Genomic DNA, 16,530 nt, shown 5'->3' with positions numbered 1-16,530 from the left:
CTCCTTTAATTATCCATTCAGTTACACAAGTAAGAAATCAAGCTATTTGTAAACCACTTCATTCCCTCATCCTCATATTCAGTTACCATGTTCTTTATATTTCAGCCCTGAAAAGTTTCTCCACTGTAGCAGATTTGTAGATGTAGGGCCAACATTTTGAGGGAACTTGTTTTGTTCGACCAACACAGGATTGTGTTTCCTGTCTTTTAATGCCTTTGGAGTGTTACGCACTTTCCAGTTTGTTTCTGCTTCCCACCACTCTCTACTGCTTTACACCTGGTGGCTTTGCTCCTTCATGTATTCCTTGGAAAGCTTGAAGCAATTTGGGTTTGTGATTTCTAGTTTAGGAAACCTAAATGGTCATAATAGATTGTCATAGTCTCCTCTTAACTGATGTCCCTGCCTCTGATGTCACACCCTTCTGGTCTGTCATTAGTCCCTATGCCACCATTGGCCACATCCCATCAGGCAGATCCAGGCTACAGGGGTTTTCCAGCCCCACTACCAGTACAGCCCCTCCAGTCCCCTCTAATCTGGTCTTCACAGTGCTGCCAGATGAACCCTCTTAACCTTGATTTAATCATGCCTCTGCTCCAAATCCCTTTAATGGTTCTCCCCACAGTACAAAATCTAAACCCTTTAACATCAAATATATATTTCCTTGGTATAGTCCCTTGAGTATTTGTCCAGCCTCATTCCTGGCCACTTCTCATGTTCTTATTCTTAGCTATATCTGTGGTTCCCCAGGTGTTTTGTGCTTTCTTCCTTGATTGCCTCCTCCATTCCCCATTCCTTCTTAACTTTCTTTCGTCCACCATCACCTCCTGCATCACTTGCTCTAATTCTTTTGCTCAAATATATCACCTGCTCAGCTTAAGGTGGATGATCCTACTCTTTGTTCCTATATTATCATAGCACTCTGTGCAATGTATTTCAATTTAATTCTAAGTGTTCTAGCTCAATTTTTTCACTTTTTTTAGGGAAGAGACTCTTTCATTTATAAGGTGGTTAGTAAGTGTTTGTTGAATGAATAAATGAGATTCTTTAAGGAGGGAATTCAAAGCACTGTTCACTGGAGATTTAAGGAAAAACAATTTTTAATTTCATCTATCTTATAATTATTTTACATGTGATCTTTGGAATTGAAATCATGACAGTTTTCTTTCCCAAACTTGGAAAGATGTATCAGATTACTGCTAAAAATAATTCATAAAGTTTTGTGGTTTTTTTGTAGCGGCTACAAGAGGAATTAAATAAAAACCTGTTTGACAGTCTAATTGAATTTCTGCAGAAGTCTCATTCTGGGTTCCAGAAGAATTCAAGAGACTGGGGCTGTCAAATAAAACTCAGAGAAATTCCAACTGCTGCTCTTGTTCTAGGTACATATGTGTGTGTTTGTTTTTTGTAATAGTGGTTTTGTTGTTGAGAATAGTGGGAATCACCTGTTCTGATAAACTTGTTTTGTCTTTTTCATTTACAGAATTAAACCAATTAAAGTTTGCATACTTCCAAAACCAATAAAATTTCCTTATACTGACCATACATCTGTAAATTAAAAGAAATTGATCTAGGGTTAGTTAGTACCCTCCTCACTTTTTTGTCAGAAAAATGAAGGGGAAATATAGTTGTGTTACTCTTTCTTCCTTAGTTATTTGAATCTGAGATTTGAATTCAGTAATAAAGAAACTACCAGTATGTTGATAGATACGATTTTTATACTTTATCATATCTTCAATGAAATTACTCTATGACCTTAATTTATTTCCCTGTGCTTATTTTTTCAATCTTGGATTGTTTTGTAATGTTGTATTAATATTAATGGTGTGAAGGGGGTTTGGATGAACTATATATAAGTTGCTTTCAGATTGCAGATTGTAAACTTTTTAGGTACTTAAGTATCCATCATTAATATCCCATTTTAATCAAACATCTGGATTGCACGATAATGGAAAAAATTTCTTTGGAATATTAGCAAATTTTCATTCCTTCTGAAAGGAAAGTTGGATTTATTTGGATTCCAAACATACTCTTCATTGTATTTCCAATTTGTTGTTTATTCAAGGTTTTTATACTAGTGAGCTCTGAGATAAGAAATTAATTCTGTTGTTTAATACTGCCTCTAATACTGTTCATTACCTAAATCTTACTCCTGATATTCAGGGCAATACTTCTCAAACCTTAATGATACCTACAGGTAACCTCCAGGGGATCTTAGTAAACACAGATTTTCGTTAATAGGTCTAGGGTGGGGCTGGAAACTGCATTTCTAACAGGCTTCCAGGTAATGCCCATATTGCCAATCCCAGGATCCCTCTGAGTAACAAGACTCCAGGGAATGATTTTTATAATGCTGTGGACCAGCCTTTCAGTGCAGCCTGCCACTTAATTTCAAATCCCTTCCATTTATGGATGAGAAACTGAGGCCCAGTGATGGCTGGCTTGTACTGTTGGGTGCTTTGTTTCTCTCCCGCCAGGTTACAGCAATTGGAAGTAGAGTGGGGGAAACACAGTCAAGAGGGAGGATTGTTGTGAGATAACTGTTTAAATCCCTTCTCTGCCTGCTGTCATAAGGAGAAAAGAAGCTAATGGAAATCATAAGTTTCAAAGTCAGTGGTCTGAGGAGAACATTTTTCCAGTTGAAGACATTGTTGATTATCTTGTTTTCAATAGACAAATTGTTTTAAGGAACATAGTGTTAAATAGCTAATAAAGTCTGTCAGTGAAAGACAAGAGAAGCCAGTGTTTTTTTTTTTTTTAAACATCTTTATTGAAGTATAATTGCCTTACAATGGTGTGTTAGCTTCTGCTTTATAACAAAGTGAATCAGTTATACATATACAATATGTTCCCATTTCTCTTCCCTCTTGCATCTCCCTCCCTCCCACCCTCCCCATCCCACCCCTCTAGGTGGTCACAAAGCACCGAGCTGATCTTCCTGTGGAGAAGCCAGTGTTTTATTAAACTCCCAAATTTGTTCAGTGATGCAGTACAGTATCACATTCCTAGACCGTAATGCATGCTAAATACCATTTTGATATCTGTACTCAAAGAATACTTATACAGTTACACAGTTACACATTTTCTGTTTTCAAAAAGGTATATATGTCCATTTTAAAATAGCCGGCGTACATTTTTATTTGTCTCCTAGAAAAGAAATTTGCTTACTGGTGGTCTGGATGATTCTGAACCTTTTCTTTTCCTTCCAAGCACTTGAAGTTTTTTTTTGTTGTTGAATATTTGAATTTTATTTTATTTTTTTATACAGCAGGTTCTTATTAGTTATCCATTTTATACATATTAGTGTATATATGTCAATCCCAATCTCCCAATTCATCACACCACCACCCCCTCCCCACCACTTTCTCCCCTTGGTGTCCATATGTTTGTTCTCTACATCTGTGTCTCTTATTTCTGCCCTGCAAACCGGTTCATCTGTCCCATTTTTCTAGGTTCCACATATATGCGTTAAAATACGATATTCCAAGCAGTTGAAGTTTTATAGTACCAAGTCTCAAGCAGTTTCAAGATGTCTGCCGCTGGCACCAAAGCAGTTTCTAAGCACCAAAGCACTTTCTAGAAGTCACAGACTGTGACATTAGGGAAGGTATCAGTGAATAGAATTTTTTCCAAAGTAGTGGGGAAATTTCCACTCAACTCTGATACCTGCATGCAGAGCACTAAAACTGGTTTGTGGAAATGAGAACCAGGGATTCAGTAAATACTTAAAGGACTTAAAGTTTTAATTTGTTTTTAGACTCTTCCCCTAGTATACACTTACCTTTTGTATTTACTACTAAGATCATTAATAGAATTGATATTAATGATTAGATTCTCCTCAGTTGTTAAGTCAGGGTCACAGTAAGGCCCTTGTTTTTGAATGATTATTTTAAAGTGCTCTTTATGAATTTGAAATTGCTTTTAAAATGTTTTCAAGGGTCAACTACACATCCCCAGTAGTTTTTTTAAAGAAAATTTGTGCTAAATACCTTTTCTGATAAGTATAGTGCGTGCCTCTATATGTATCTGTTTTTAATGGAGAGCTCTTCATTTATGCAGTATGTTTTCTTAGTTTCTATTATTAATCATGTTTTTAAAATATTTTATGAATTCTCTTGACATGTTAAATAGCTTTTCTTGTTGTTAAATTATTAATGATAAAAATGATGGTGTAATATTGATTTATTATCCCATAGGTGTGAATGTAACAGATCATGATTTAACATTCAGAAGTCTAACAGAAGTCCTTCAGAATAATGTTACTCCATATGTAGTTTCATTGCAAGCTAAAGATTGTCCAGGTGAAGTATAAATGCTATAACAACCTTGATGAGATGTTACATATCTCTTCCGTCCTTCCGTCTCTCTAGCTTTCTTTATCCTTTTTTATTTGCGGGAGGAGCATGGCACTACATTTTTGGCAGGACGAGGTTTAGTGCCTCCGGCGTAATCTTGACTATTGTAGGACTCTGTGCCGCTTTAGTTTATTCTGGCCCCACCCCTACCAATCAGCTTCACCTACAGTAACAGTCCAGGCACTCACAAGATATGTTCCTGAACCCAGTAAAATTTTAATAAGTTGGAAGGTTTGGGACAGGGAGTTGAGAATTGAGGACTGAGGAGCTCTTATTTAGCCCAACAGAGAAGAGACTACATACATAGGCTCATATATACAGCCTCAAATCATCTTATTACCCCACTTTGAAAGGCCACCGTGGTAAAAAACAGTCCATTGCCAGAGTTAATCTTGGGTATCTGGAGCCATTAAATCATAAAGGATGTGGACAGTAATAGAGTAAAATGTGCTTAGATTTGGGCTGATACAAGGGCTTTAAGTGCTTATATTTATGTTCATATTCATAAACAGTTTGGAATTAAGTAAAAGCCCTTAGGGCATCTTTAAAAATGACTATAAGGAAGAGTTGTAATCAGCAGAATAACTTATGTAAATAACACTGTTTGATCTCTTCTTAGGGGTCTTAAAAACCTTTTGCTGTCCAGTGTAATTTAAATACATATTATTCCTAATATAATTTATAGTTTTCATGCTTGCACATTTGCTTAGGTAACACTTTTATTACAGACAATAAACATAAACTTTGGCCTAGTGTTAGTCTGAATTAATGAAATTAAAATATTAGGGAGAGGATACTAATGAACCTCAATAGTTAATATGTTAAATGTTACGTTAGGTTAAGTGTAGAAAAACACATTCTACCCAAATAGTGTAATATGTTGATCAAGAAGTTTCAGGTGTTTTAGATGTGTTTTAAGGGGATATGCTTTCTTATGTTTTATATTCTGCAGATATGAAACATTTTTTGCAAAAGCTGGCCTCACAGTTGATGGACTGCAATGTAGACGTCCAATCCAAAGAGAAAGAAGGTGTTCAGGTCACCCAGAAAAAGATACATTATTCAATGGATTCTCTTTCCACTTGGTATATGAATGTCACACAGGTAAATGTAAACTGACAATTTTTCGCCAGGAAATTGGCATATGATTGAAGAGGTCTGGAATTATAGTAAACATAGTACTGTTTTGTTCTAATAAGGATATGTTTATGCAGCACTAGCTGTTAATTTAATAGAAGCTACTTATTTTTCCTAAGGCTACTAGAATTTAGAAATTTTCTTTTATCAGTATGTAGCCTAATTCCTGGGAGGTGTTTAGGTTCTTAAAAGGCCATTTTATTTGTGGGAGAATGTCATCTAATGACAAAACAGCATCAGGAATTTGTTCTGCTGCAGATTCTATCTCTGTGGCAATGTCTTTGTCTTTAATATGTTATCTCTTAGGTTCAGTATTTACTTTTGTGCAGTAGAACCATGCTTTCAGTACCCACTGTTGACTTAGTTTGATGAGGAATGGTCATACACACACACACACACACACATACACACACATATATAATATATATGTAAATCTCCTTTGTTCCATGTTTAGAATTCTTGAGGAATAAATGCTCTGTAAGTAAAGTATGTTTAACAAGCAGATACATAAATAGAAGTCTCATTCTACCATGACAGTCTCTGGTGAAACTAAATAACCTAGATGATTCATGGATAACTGCACCATAAAACCACAGCCTTAGTTTATGATGCTGTGTAGCCAGATAGTATGGGAAAAGTTACTGTGGTGACATTTTCTGCAGAACGTATTTGCTGAAGTCATCATAAGTGAAGTTTATTTTGCTTTATATAGGGATTAAACTGGGTCTAATGCTTACCATAATATCTTAATTTGATCCACAGTTTTAGATTTTTCTAGAAATCAAATACTGCCTGCAATTTAGGTCAGAAATCTTTAAAAGATTGGGATTGGACCAGATGACATTTAAGATGCTTTTCAACTTGAAATTTCATAATAGTAGAGCAGCATGTAGTGTTATTCATTACAGTTTTTAATTAAAAATACTGGTTCTCACTCTAAAGCAAAGCAAAATATAACATTGTACTAACAGAAAATCAATTTTATAGAAAATACTCTCTTCTCCCCATGCTTTTCCTGTCATTTTCTCAGATAGCAGAAAATATAAATATTTCATATGAGTTATAGATTTTACTGAACTTTTTTCTTCTTGGTTATTATTCCCATGTTAGACACAGAAAGATTCTGCTAATTACTGTTGGAATGCATTTCTCTTTATTATGTGGGAGAAGTAAAAGAAACAATGTTACTGTGAAATATGATGGAAGATATATCAACTTGTGGCATTATAACATTGTTTGGGTAGTAAAGTTTACTTTTAACTTCTTCTTTCCACAATGGCTTAAAAGAAGACCGACCCAAAAATACCAAGAAAAAAGAGGACTCCTAGCCAATGGCAGTCTCCTCCTGTTGTGCTTATCTTAAAGGATATGGAAAGCTTCACCACAAAAGTACTCCAAGACTTTATAATCATCAGCAGGTAGATGGCATATCTTCTGACTTTTTTCTCAAAATTCTTCTTATTAAGAAAACATACAACTTTAATCAAAAAGCAACCTTTTGCAGAGAAAATGAGTAGCAGTTTAACCCTCATTTTAATACTAATGGATTGAAACCAGGATGATTTCAAATTCCTTATAAAATTGAATGTTTGAACACCTCCTGTACGATTTTCATTTGCTTTTTGATCCAAAAATGAGAATCAGAAGTTAACCAGTTTTTAATTAGAATGATAATATATATATTGCAGTATAAAGTGTAGTTTCTCTCACCAAAGTTGTCTGTTTCTTACTTGCCCACTAGATGGATAAACTACTCCAGGTTGAGATATTTTTGTCATGTCTCATTTTCTGATACCTGTCCACCCTTAGAAGCTCTGAGTTACATATGGCTCTACTGAGCAAGAATGTTTTTTTAAATAACATTATTTTATATGGTATTTCTTTTTATTTATTTATTTATTTATGGCTGCGTTGGGTCTTCGTTGCTGCGCACGGGCTTTCTCTCTAGTTGCGGTGAGCGGGGGCTGCTCTTCGTTGTGGTGCGCGGGCTTCTCATTGCGGTGGCTTCTCTTGTTGCGGAGCTTGGGCTCTAGGCGCACGGGCTTCAGTAGTTGTGGCACGCGGGCTCAGTAGTTGTGGCTCATGGGCTTTAGAGCACAGGCTTGGTAGTTGTGGCTCACGGACTTAGTTGCTCCACGGAATGTGGGATCTTCCCAGACCAGGGATCGAACCCGTGCCCCCTGCATTGGCAGGCAGATTCTCAACCAGTGTGCCACCAGGGAAACCCTAAATAACCCTATTAAAAAACCCCGTGACATGCTTTTCCCATGGTACATTTTTTACAATATAAATTAATTTGGTTTCTTCTGTATGTTAACTTGCTTAATAGTTACAGCTACATTTCCCTAAAGCTGTATTGTGTGATAATCTACTAATAATAATTCCTACTTTGGTAGTCTTTTTTTTCCCCATTTGAAACTAAGATTTCCAGATCCTAAGACTTTTCTTAATGCTAACACTGAACTGATTAACATGCTGAAAAAATGCACAATACAGAATAGTGACAGAAAAGCTGTGCTTTTTTGGAACTCAGACTTGTGACTACTTTTACCATCAAAAGTAAGAAAGAAGAACTTAAACAGTAAGATAGTTCAAATACTTCAGTACTATGAAAGTAGAACTGCATACAGCTAGAATACTGAAAAGCAATAGCTAATAGGAGGGAACAAGCAAAATTATCAGCTACGATACAGAGGGCTCTGACCTACAGTAGCCCTCAGGGATATTGATGTTTTACTCTGTGGAAGTCATTTATGTTCATATTGGTAATGCTAAGAATAAATCATGTTCAATAAGTTTGAGTTAAGACTGTGGGGAAAGAATGTAATATTTTTTTAATGATGTCCATTAAAAATATCTTTCCTATTTGTAAGAAAAGTTTTCTAAAGCTTAGCTGTTATGGTGGGGTGACATATAGTATCTGTTAGAAATGTCCATAAATAGAATAAGTTACCTTGAAAATTAGTGAGCTTCATGTTACTGAACTCTTAAAGCATAGTCTAGATGTCTAACTGTGAGGAAGACTGTAGGTAGGGCTCAAACTTTGAGCGAGAGGATGAATAGCATCTAACGCCTCTTCTAACACTTGATTTTGTATAACCTTAGAGGGAAGCACTTGATCTCTCTGGACCACTATGTTCTTATTGCTAAAATGAGAGGATCTATTAATAGATTGATTTCAGAGCTAGAATGTCTGGGAAATAACTATTTCTGTGTTACTGTAATAGAGGAAAATGAGTGACCTAAAAATTTTTGTTATTTAGTATGATCTTCCTTAGCAATGTCTTATAAAGTAGGCCTTAAAATAAAGGTGGTCTTATTTTAAACTATGGTGTATTGAAATATATTTGCTAAAGACATTCCACTTTTGCATCTTCCTTTGAAAACTAGTCAGCATCTACATGAATTTCCACTAATACTCATTTTTGGAATCGCCACGTCTCCTATTGTCGTCCATCGGTTGCTTCCTCATGCAGTATCATCTCTATTGTGTATAGAACTATTCCAGTCTTTGTCTTGCAAGGAGCACCTGACTACAGTACTTGATAAGGTAAAAAGAAAAAATTTTACCAGTGAAATAGGATGAAAAGAAAACTGCCATGGACAGTTTATAAATATAAATGTTAGTGATAAATTTCTCAGTATGATATTGTATATATTCCTTCACATATTTTACTATTTTTATTTAATGATTTTCTCATGTATAGTATTGCCTCTTCACTTAAAATACAAGCTTTATGAAAAGAATGATCATATCTGTCTATATCTACCTACCTGTTTATCTATCAACCAGTCATTACTCAATAGAAACTTACAGGTTTTTAAAATAAATTTTTACAGAATTTAATGACTTCCTAGTAACAATAACAACGTTTTCACACTTACATTTTATATTAAATGATTTGAAGTTTTTCATGGACTCTTTCCTGTCATGCTGCTCGTGACAAAAAGTAAATACCAACGCCTTCCCAAACCTTACCTCTATGTTTCTACGTAAGTGGAAATACTGTTCTTTAGTATTGACCTTCCGTGAACTGTTGCTAAACTCACCTCCTTGAAGATGTCCTTTGTGCTGCTGTGTAAGGTAAACTAACGACCACCTTCCACTTATTTAGTAACCACTTCTGCATTTTTTTCCCTTAAAGGTGGTAGCCACTGACTTTAGGGAAATTTTTTCCAGCTACAGTACTTAAAGTTGCTAGGTTGTTTCCAAATTCCGTTGGCCTTCTATCACTCTGTTTCTGTTTGAAAAGCCTAGTATGACTTTTTGTTTTCAGATGTAAAATCTTCAGTGTAGGCCATTGAGAATTAGCTGAATAATGCAAATTCAGCTATTTAATATTTTTTAAATAGACATCTGTTAATTTGGGGTTTCTCATTCAACAGTACATAATGTGTTGTTACTCTTCGTTAATGTGCATCAATATGGATGAAAAAGAAATCTAATAACAAGAATTGCCAAAGCCTACGGCTTCTTCAGTGGCTTCTGTTGGGAGAAAAGAGTTTGTATAGATGATATTTTTTAATAGAATTTTTTAAAATTAGGAATTGAATGAAGGATGATGGACATCTGTGATTCTGAAGATATAGTATGAATAGCTTCTTTTGTTGTTGTTACTGTTGTATACGTTTATTTAAAATTTTGGTTGATATCTGACCTAAAAAAATCTAGCTACTAGTATAGCTTTCATATAGGTACTGTGTTTTGGTATCATTCGTTGCCTCATTATTTATGCTTGATGTTTATGAAGAGGGAAGACTAAACAGGAATATGTCCTGCCTCCCTTTTCTCTTTCAGCTACTTCTTACAACTCAATTTCCGTTTAAATTAAGTGAAAAAGTGTTGCAGGTTCTGACCAACATCTTTTTGTATCATGATTTCTCAATCCAAAACTTTATAAAAGGACTTCAGGTAAGAAGACACTAATGGGTTTGAAAATTCGCAAGCTGATTCTAAATAATTTGCATGTTATTTCAGACTGACTTTTTAGTGTGATTATTGGGCATTTTAAATGGCAAAATCTGAATAAGTAAGTTCAAGTTATATTATTCTAGAGTCTATGATTCCTTTGTTACCTTGCAGCAAAATGTAGAGAATACGTTAATTAGAATATCAAAAATGGAAAAAGACCTCTCCATTCCAGTGATTCTTAACCATTTGGGGGTGAGGAGGAAGGGACCTTTATTTTTGAGAATCTGATGAATGCTAATGGACTTTCTACCTAGGAAATGCTATATATAAGGGGTCAGCAAACTTTTTCTCTAAAGGGCTAGATATTAAATATTTTTGGCTTTGCATGCTACATGTGGTCTCTGTTAAATGTCTTGTTATTTTTTTAAAATAACCCTTTATAAAGGTATAAAAATAATTTGTAGTTCCTGGGCCATACAAAAATAGGCTATGGGCTCTAGTTTGCTGTGCCCTGCACATATGTGTGTGTGTTCATTTATATTTATTCCTATATATTGTGAATGGATTTTCACTAAAGTTTCATAAATTTCAAGAAGAAAATTCATGAACTTAGCTTCATAACACCTAATCTAAAAAAGGACTCCATTGTCCAGTTGTTTCAAAGTTGATAGTATTTCCTTCTTTCGGCAACAACCTAAAATACCTTAGCAAAGTATAGTCGTGAACACATGCCGGTTTTCAGGTTCATGAAAACCTATGTATTAGTAACCTTCAGTACAAAAGTGCAATATGATAATACCTCATGTTTGTGTAGTGCCTTGGAGATTATAAATTATTTCTCATACGTGTTCTTCCTCTACATTAAAAACTATAGTATTTTATTACATAAGAGTATTAGCTCTTATGGCTAATATGTGTCGTTTTTTTCAACTTAGACTTTTTAAAAAGAGTATTTTAAAGCAAGAAAATATTATTTACCTTAGCAATATGTGAAATTAAATGAAATTGAGATGTAACTTTCTAATTTATTTCTCATTCATTTCATTTTACTCATTTTATTTGCTCATGAGTGTTTATCACGGGTCTACTGTAAGTCAAGCACTAAGCTGAGCCCTGGAGATACAGAGGACAAAGAAATCTCTGTCTTCAAATTGCTTATTTAGTGAAGCAGGCAGAAGAGTAGAATGGCAGTTACAGTTCTGAGTAGTCAGTGCTGTTAAAGAAACATGCCCGGGGTTCCATAGGAGAACAGAAGTGTATCCTAAGGAACAGGAGCTAGCTGGGTCAAAATTGGAAAGGCCACAGTAGAGGGAGAGAGCTCTGTTAGAGGGCTACTGCAGTTACCTAGATAGGATACAACAAGCGCGAAACAGGTAGTGATAGTGGGACTAGGGAGAAGGAAACAGATTTGAAGATGAGATAGAATCTTGGTACTCGGTGGATGATAGGGTGTGTAAGAGAGGAGCATCTTACAGACACACAGGTTCTAGCTTGGCAGATAGTTTGGAGGTTGGTACCCTTTATTAAGTGTACATGTTAAAATAAAGAGCGAGTTTGTCAGAAAAGGATGAGTTTCTTTTTATGTATGGTAAATTTAGGGCATGTGGGATATAAAGATTTGGTACCCAGGAGAAAGATCTGGACTAGAAATATTTAGGATTTATCATTAAAAGGTGGTGGTTGAAGCTGTGTAATGAGGATGAAGTCACCTAGAGGAGTGAGGAAAGGACCAAGAGTAGAGCCCTAAGGCAAGCTGACTGTATGAGTGAGCAATAGAAAAGGAGACTAAAAACAATAAGGAAAACCAACAGAAGGGAGAGATCACTGAAGTTAAGGGAAAAGAAAATATAAACTGTAGGCTCAAATACCATTGAGAAAGTCAGTGAAGAAAAGCATATTAACCAGATTACTTAATCATTCTGTTTCTCAGTTTTCTCATCTGTAAAATGAAGGGATCTGATTAGATGACTTTATAGGTTCCTGATAATTTTTTTATGCTAGGCATTTTACTAAGTATTAACATTGCTTCATTAATATGTATTATTCTCAGTTTTGCACTTGGAGAAACAGGCTTAGGTTAAGTAGCTTGGCCAAGGTCACACAGCTAATGAGTGGCAGAGTCTTTAGACCCCATTTGTCTAGTTTTCCTAATCATCAGTGGGAAATATGTGTAAGTTTTTACTTCTGTAGAAGATGCAGTAGGGCATATAATCATTCGGTATATGTTTCAGTCCTTCCCTTATTAGGTGGATGTGTTAACCAACTTGTTAATTGACCCAAATATTGGGAACACACTTGGACCAAATAGTTAGGTATTACTGGGTTCTTGTCCTATCTATAGCTCTACTGTAACTCATGTGACTTAGTCACATTCCTCCTCCCCAGCAAGTCCGTTATCGTGTTTGGTTTTTACTTTTCTCATGTTTAAAAAGTAGTGTTAACATTGGAATAAATATTATCACATTAATATAATTGGAAATATATAAGTAAGAAATAAGATCATGTTGATATGTGCAAAAATACTTTAGCACTTGGCATGAACAGTTGCTTTCTATTTTGTACTTGTTTCTAAGTTAGGCTGGCCCTTTGCCTTATAGCTTTATTTTGGAGGATGGACTATTTTGGACTATTTTGGAGGATTTCCTCTTGCCTTGGATATCTGGTCTTCAGCTCTACAGGTTCAGAAATTCATTATCAGTTTACCCAGGAAGGATCAAGCTCAAATACCTTAAGACTGATATATAAGCTAGCATATTAATTTATTAATTTGTGATGCGGAATGCTATTTTCCAGGGACCAGGATGTGTTTTGTCCACTATCTAGGGAACTGTCTCTTTGGTACAAGGTATCTGGAAAAACCAAACTGGTCATGAGAAGCTTGCTTAGATTCAGAGCTTTTAACATGTGGATAGTCTTGTAAAATATATTTTATAAGTTATGGTAGGATCTGGAAAATCAATCACCCTTGTACTGCAGAGACCACAGCATTCTAGACTGGAATACATGTATCTACCAGATACTGTACCATCTTTTCCTCCATGAAATAAAACTGAATTTAAAAAGATACATTTTCTTTGGACGTCCCTCTTTTTTCATATTGTTTTTTATGAGTAGGCAAAATTTCTGCTATTGTAGCATTTTTATTTATTTAGCAGACCAGTTTTTACACTGATTCTAGATTGGTATTTTCTTATGAGTATTTGAGCATCCGTTAGGCTATTAGGTCACACTGCAGTCACATCCCCACGACATTTACTGTTACTGTAAGTGAGTTGCTCCTGCAGATAGCTAAGTTATTTATATTAGTTTCTTTTAGTTTCTACTTCAGACATTACAATTTTCTGACCTTGTTGACAAAATTGGAGTCTTAAAATATTCAAAGTATATAGCCATTTGTGCATTATTTGCATTGCTATTGTGACATTATTAAATATATTAGTGCCATAAATATTTTTGCTGTTTTAAAAAAAACCTTAATATTGAGCAAACATAGGGCAAAAGAGTTACTGTCAAAATACAGCAAATATATTTAATTTTAACATTTCTTTCAGCTTTCTCTATTAGAACATTTCTATTCCCAGCCCCTCAGTGTTCTGTGCTGTAATCTCCCAGAAGCCAAGAGAAGAATAAATTTTTTATCAGATAATCAATGTGAAAACATCCGACGTCTTCCATCGTTTAGGAGGTAAAAAGAGAAGTACATATTTAACACATCTTATAAAAGAGTTTGGGGCAAAATAAGGGATCTCAGACCCAGTTATTTTTGAAGTGGGTAGAGGGAAAAATAACTTCTTTGTTTAGAGCAAAATAAAACACTTTTGTTTTTAATTGAGACATTTCTTTGTTGGATCTGAACACTTGGCATAAAGAAAAATATTTTTACAAGGGGACATAATTTGCAGGTTCTCCAGAGTTACGTTTTATAAATAACATTTCCTATTTCTGGAGTTTATGGCTTTTGTTTATTATTAGACCCCTAGACTGTGAAATGCAGCTGATTTAAGGAGTTAAAAATTACCGTAAACCATGACTGTCATCTTGAACTTACGTTTGAGAAGAAATAAAAGAATGTGGCCACCAATCTACGTAGTTCTTTTTTTCCATATACTATTCAAATATTTAGAATTCTAATTTTCTCTTTTTGTGTATGGGATGGTAAAAATTTTAGGTACGTGGAAAAGCAAGCTTCAGAAAAGCAAGTTGCACTGTTGACCAATGAGAGATTTTTGAAGGTAGGAATATGGATATATTCGTTTCAGTGTTATTCTCTTTTTTTTTCTTCATGGAAAAGAACATGCACATAAAATTTATTGAGTTAATTTTATTTAAAAAAATTTGTACATCCTAATATGCTTTGCACAATGAAGTATTGGATCTTGATAATTGTATAGGAATGTGACTATTAAAGGTGACACAAAACTTCAGTTCTAAAAGGAAGACTTTTTTTTTAATCAAGTAATAAAACTGGAACATGAGGTTTCTCCTGTGGTCTGTTTTGAAAACACTTGCAGATTTCAGCTTTCTTTCCACACAGCAGTTTTGGAATCTGTAGGCGGTCTCATTTTAGTGTTCTTGTAAAGGCTGTCATAAATAAAAACACATAGAAGCCATGCAGCTTAGAGACCCACTGCTAAGTGGGTACTGATTTGATTTGAAAAAAATGTCATTACATATTGATAATATAGTGCCAGGAAAGAAGTAATGAGCTTAGAAAATGATGAGTTAGCCATACAACATAGGGAATATCAAAAGAGGGAGTTTTTTTTTTCTTTCTAAAATAAATAATACTTGGACATGATACATGATTCAAAAGGCAAAGTTAATATACAGTGAAAAGACTCCATTCCACCTTTGTTCTCCAACTACCCACTTACCCTCCCTGGATTCAGCCAGTGTTACTAGTTTCTTACGTATTATTCTAGAGATATTCTCCACATATACAAGTAATTATGTATATTTTGGGGATTTACTCCTCTGTCTTACAGAAGGTAAGTATATATACTATTCTGTACCTTGTTTTGTTTTGCACTTAATCTTGGAAATCATTTTATATCAGTACTAAAGAGTGGCATTGTATTATTATTTTTTTAGATTACCTTTTTTTGTTGTGGTATAGTTGATATACAATATTGTATAAGTTTCAGGTGTACACCATACAGTGATTCACAATTTTTAAAGTCTATACTCCGTTTATAGTTATTATAAAATATTGGCCGTATTCCCTGTGTTGTACAATATATCCTTGTAGCTTATTTATTTTATACATAGTAGTTTGTACCTCTTAATCCCCTACCCCTGTCCTGCCCCTACCCCCTACCCTTACCCTACTGGTAACCGTATCTGTGAGTCTGTTTCTCTTTTGTTATATTCACGAGTTTGTTTTATTTTTTAGATTCTACATGTAAGTGATATTATACAGTATTTGTCTTTGTCAGACATATTTCACTCAGCATAATACCCTCCAAGTCGATCCATGTTGTTGCAAATGGTAAAATTTCATTCTTTCTTATGGCTGAGTAGTATTCCCACTGTATATATATTCACCACATCTTCTTTATCCAGTCATCTGTTGATGGACACTTAGGTGCCAATATATTGGCAATTGTAAATAATGCTGCTATGAACATTGGGTGCATGTATCTTTTCAAATTAGTGTTTTTGGGTTTTTCCGATATATATCCAGGAGTGGAATTGCTGGGTCATCTGGTAGTTCTATTTTTAGTTTTTTGAGAACCCTCCATACTGCTTTCCACAGTGGCTGAACCAATTTACATTCCCACCAACAGTGTACGAGAGGGTTAGCTTTTCTCCACATCCTTGCCAACATTTGTTATTTGTGTTCTTTTTGATGATAGACGTTCTGATAGGTGTGAGGTGATATCTCATTGTGGTTTTGATTTTCCTTTTCTGGATGATTAGCAATGTTGAGCGTCTTTGCATGTACCTGTTGGCTACCTGCATTTCCTCTTTGGAAAAATGTCTATTCAGTTCTGCCCATTTTTTAAGTTGTTTGTTTTTTGAAGTTGAGTTATGTGAGCTGTTTATATATGCTGGATATTAATCCCTTATCAATAATATAATTTGCAAATATTTACTCCCATTCAGTAAGTTGTCTTTTTATTTTGTTGA

General features: G+C 34.8%; 1 protein-coding gene across 7 annotated transcripts in view; it reads left to right on the top strand.

Annotated features, from left to right (window-relative positions):
- Window positions 1-16,530, top strand: part of ORC3 (origin recognition complex subunit 3) — a 66,381-nt gene that overhangs the window by 7,063 nt on the left and 42,788 nt on the right. For 5 of the 7 annotated variants that reach the window (XM_036871485.1, XM_036871488.1, XM_036871482.1 and 2 more), the window contains 8 exons: window positions 1,235-1,379; window positions 4,194-4,298; window positions 5,305-5,456; window positions 6,777-6,907; window positions 8,880-9,039; window positions 10,288-10,401; window positions 13,953-14,086; window positions 14,570-14,633. In XM_036871485.1, coding sequence (XP_036727380.1) covers window positions 1,235-1,379; window positions 4,194-4,298; window positions 5,305-5,456; window positions 6,777-6,907; window positions 8,880-9,039; window positions 10,288-10,401; window positions 13,953-14,086; window positions 14,570-14,633 — 1,005 coding nt within the window. The remainder of the gene's footprint in view (window positions 1-1,234; window positions 1,380-4,193; window positions 4,299-5,304; window positions 5,457-6,776; window positions 6,908-8,879; window positions 9,040-10,287; window positions 10,402-13,952; window positions 14,087-14,569; window positions 14,634-16,530) is intronic. The other 2 variants (XM_036871486.1, XM_036871489.1) reach the window with 2 other exon arrangements.

Source organism: Balaenoptera musculus, chromosome 12, assembly GCF_009873245.2.
Source record: "Balaenoptera musculus isolate JJ_BM4_2016_0621 chromosome 12, mBalMus1.pri.v3, whole genome shotgun sequence".
Lineage (NCBI taxonomy): Eukaryota > Metazoa > Chordata > Mammalia > Artiodactyla > Balaenopteridae > Balaenoptera > Balaenoptera musculus.
The sequence above is the reverse complement of the archived record's forward strand: the minus strand, read 5'-3'. Positions and strand labels throughout refer to the sequence as shown.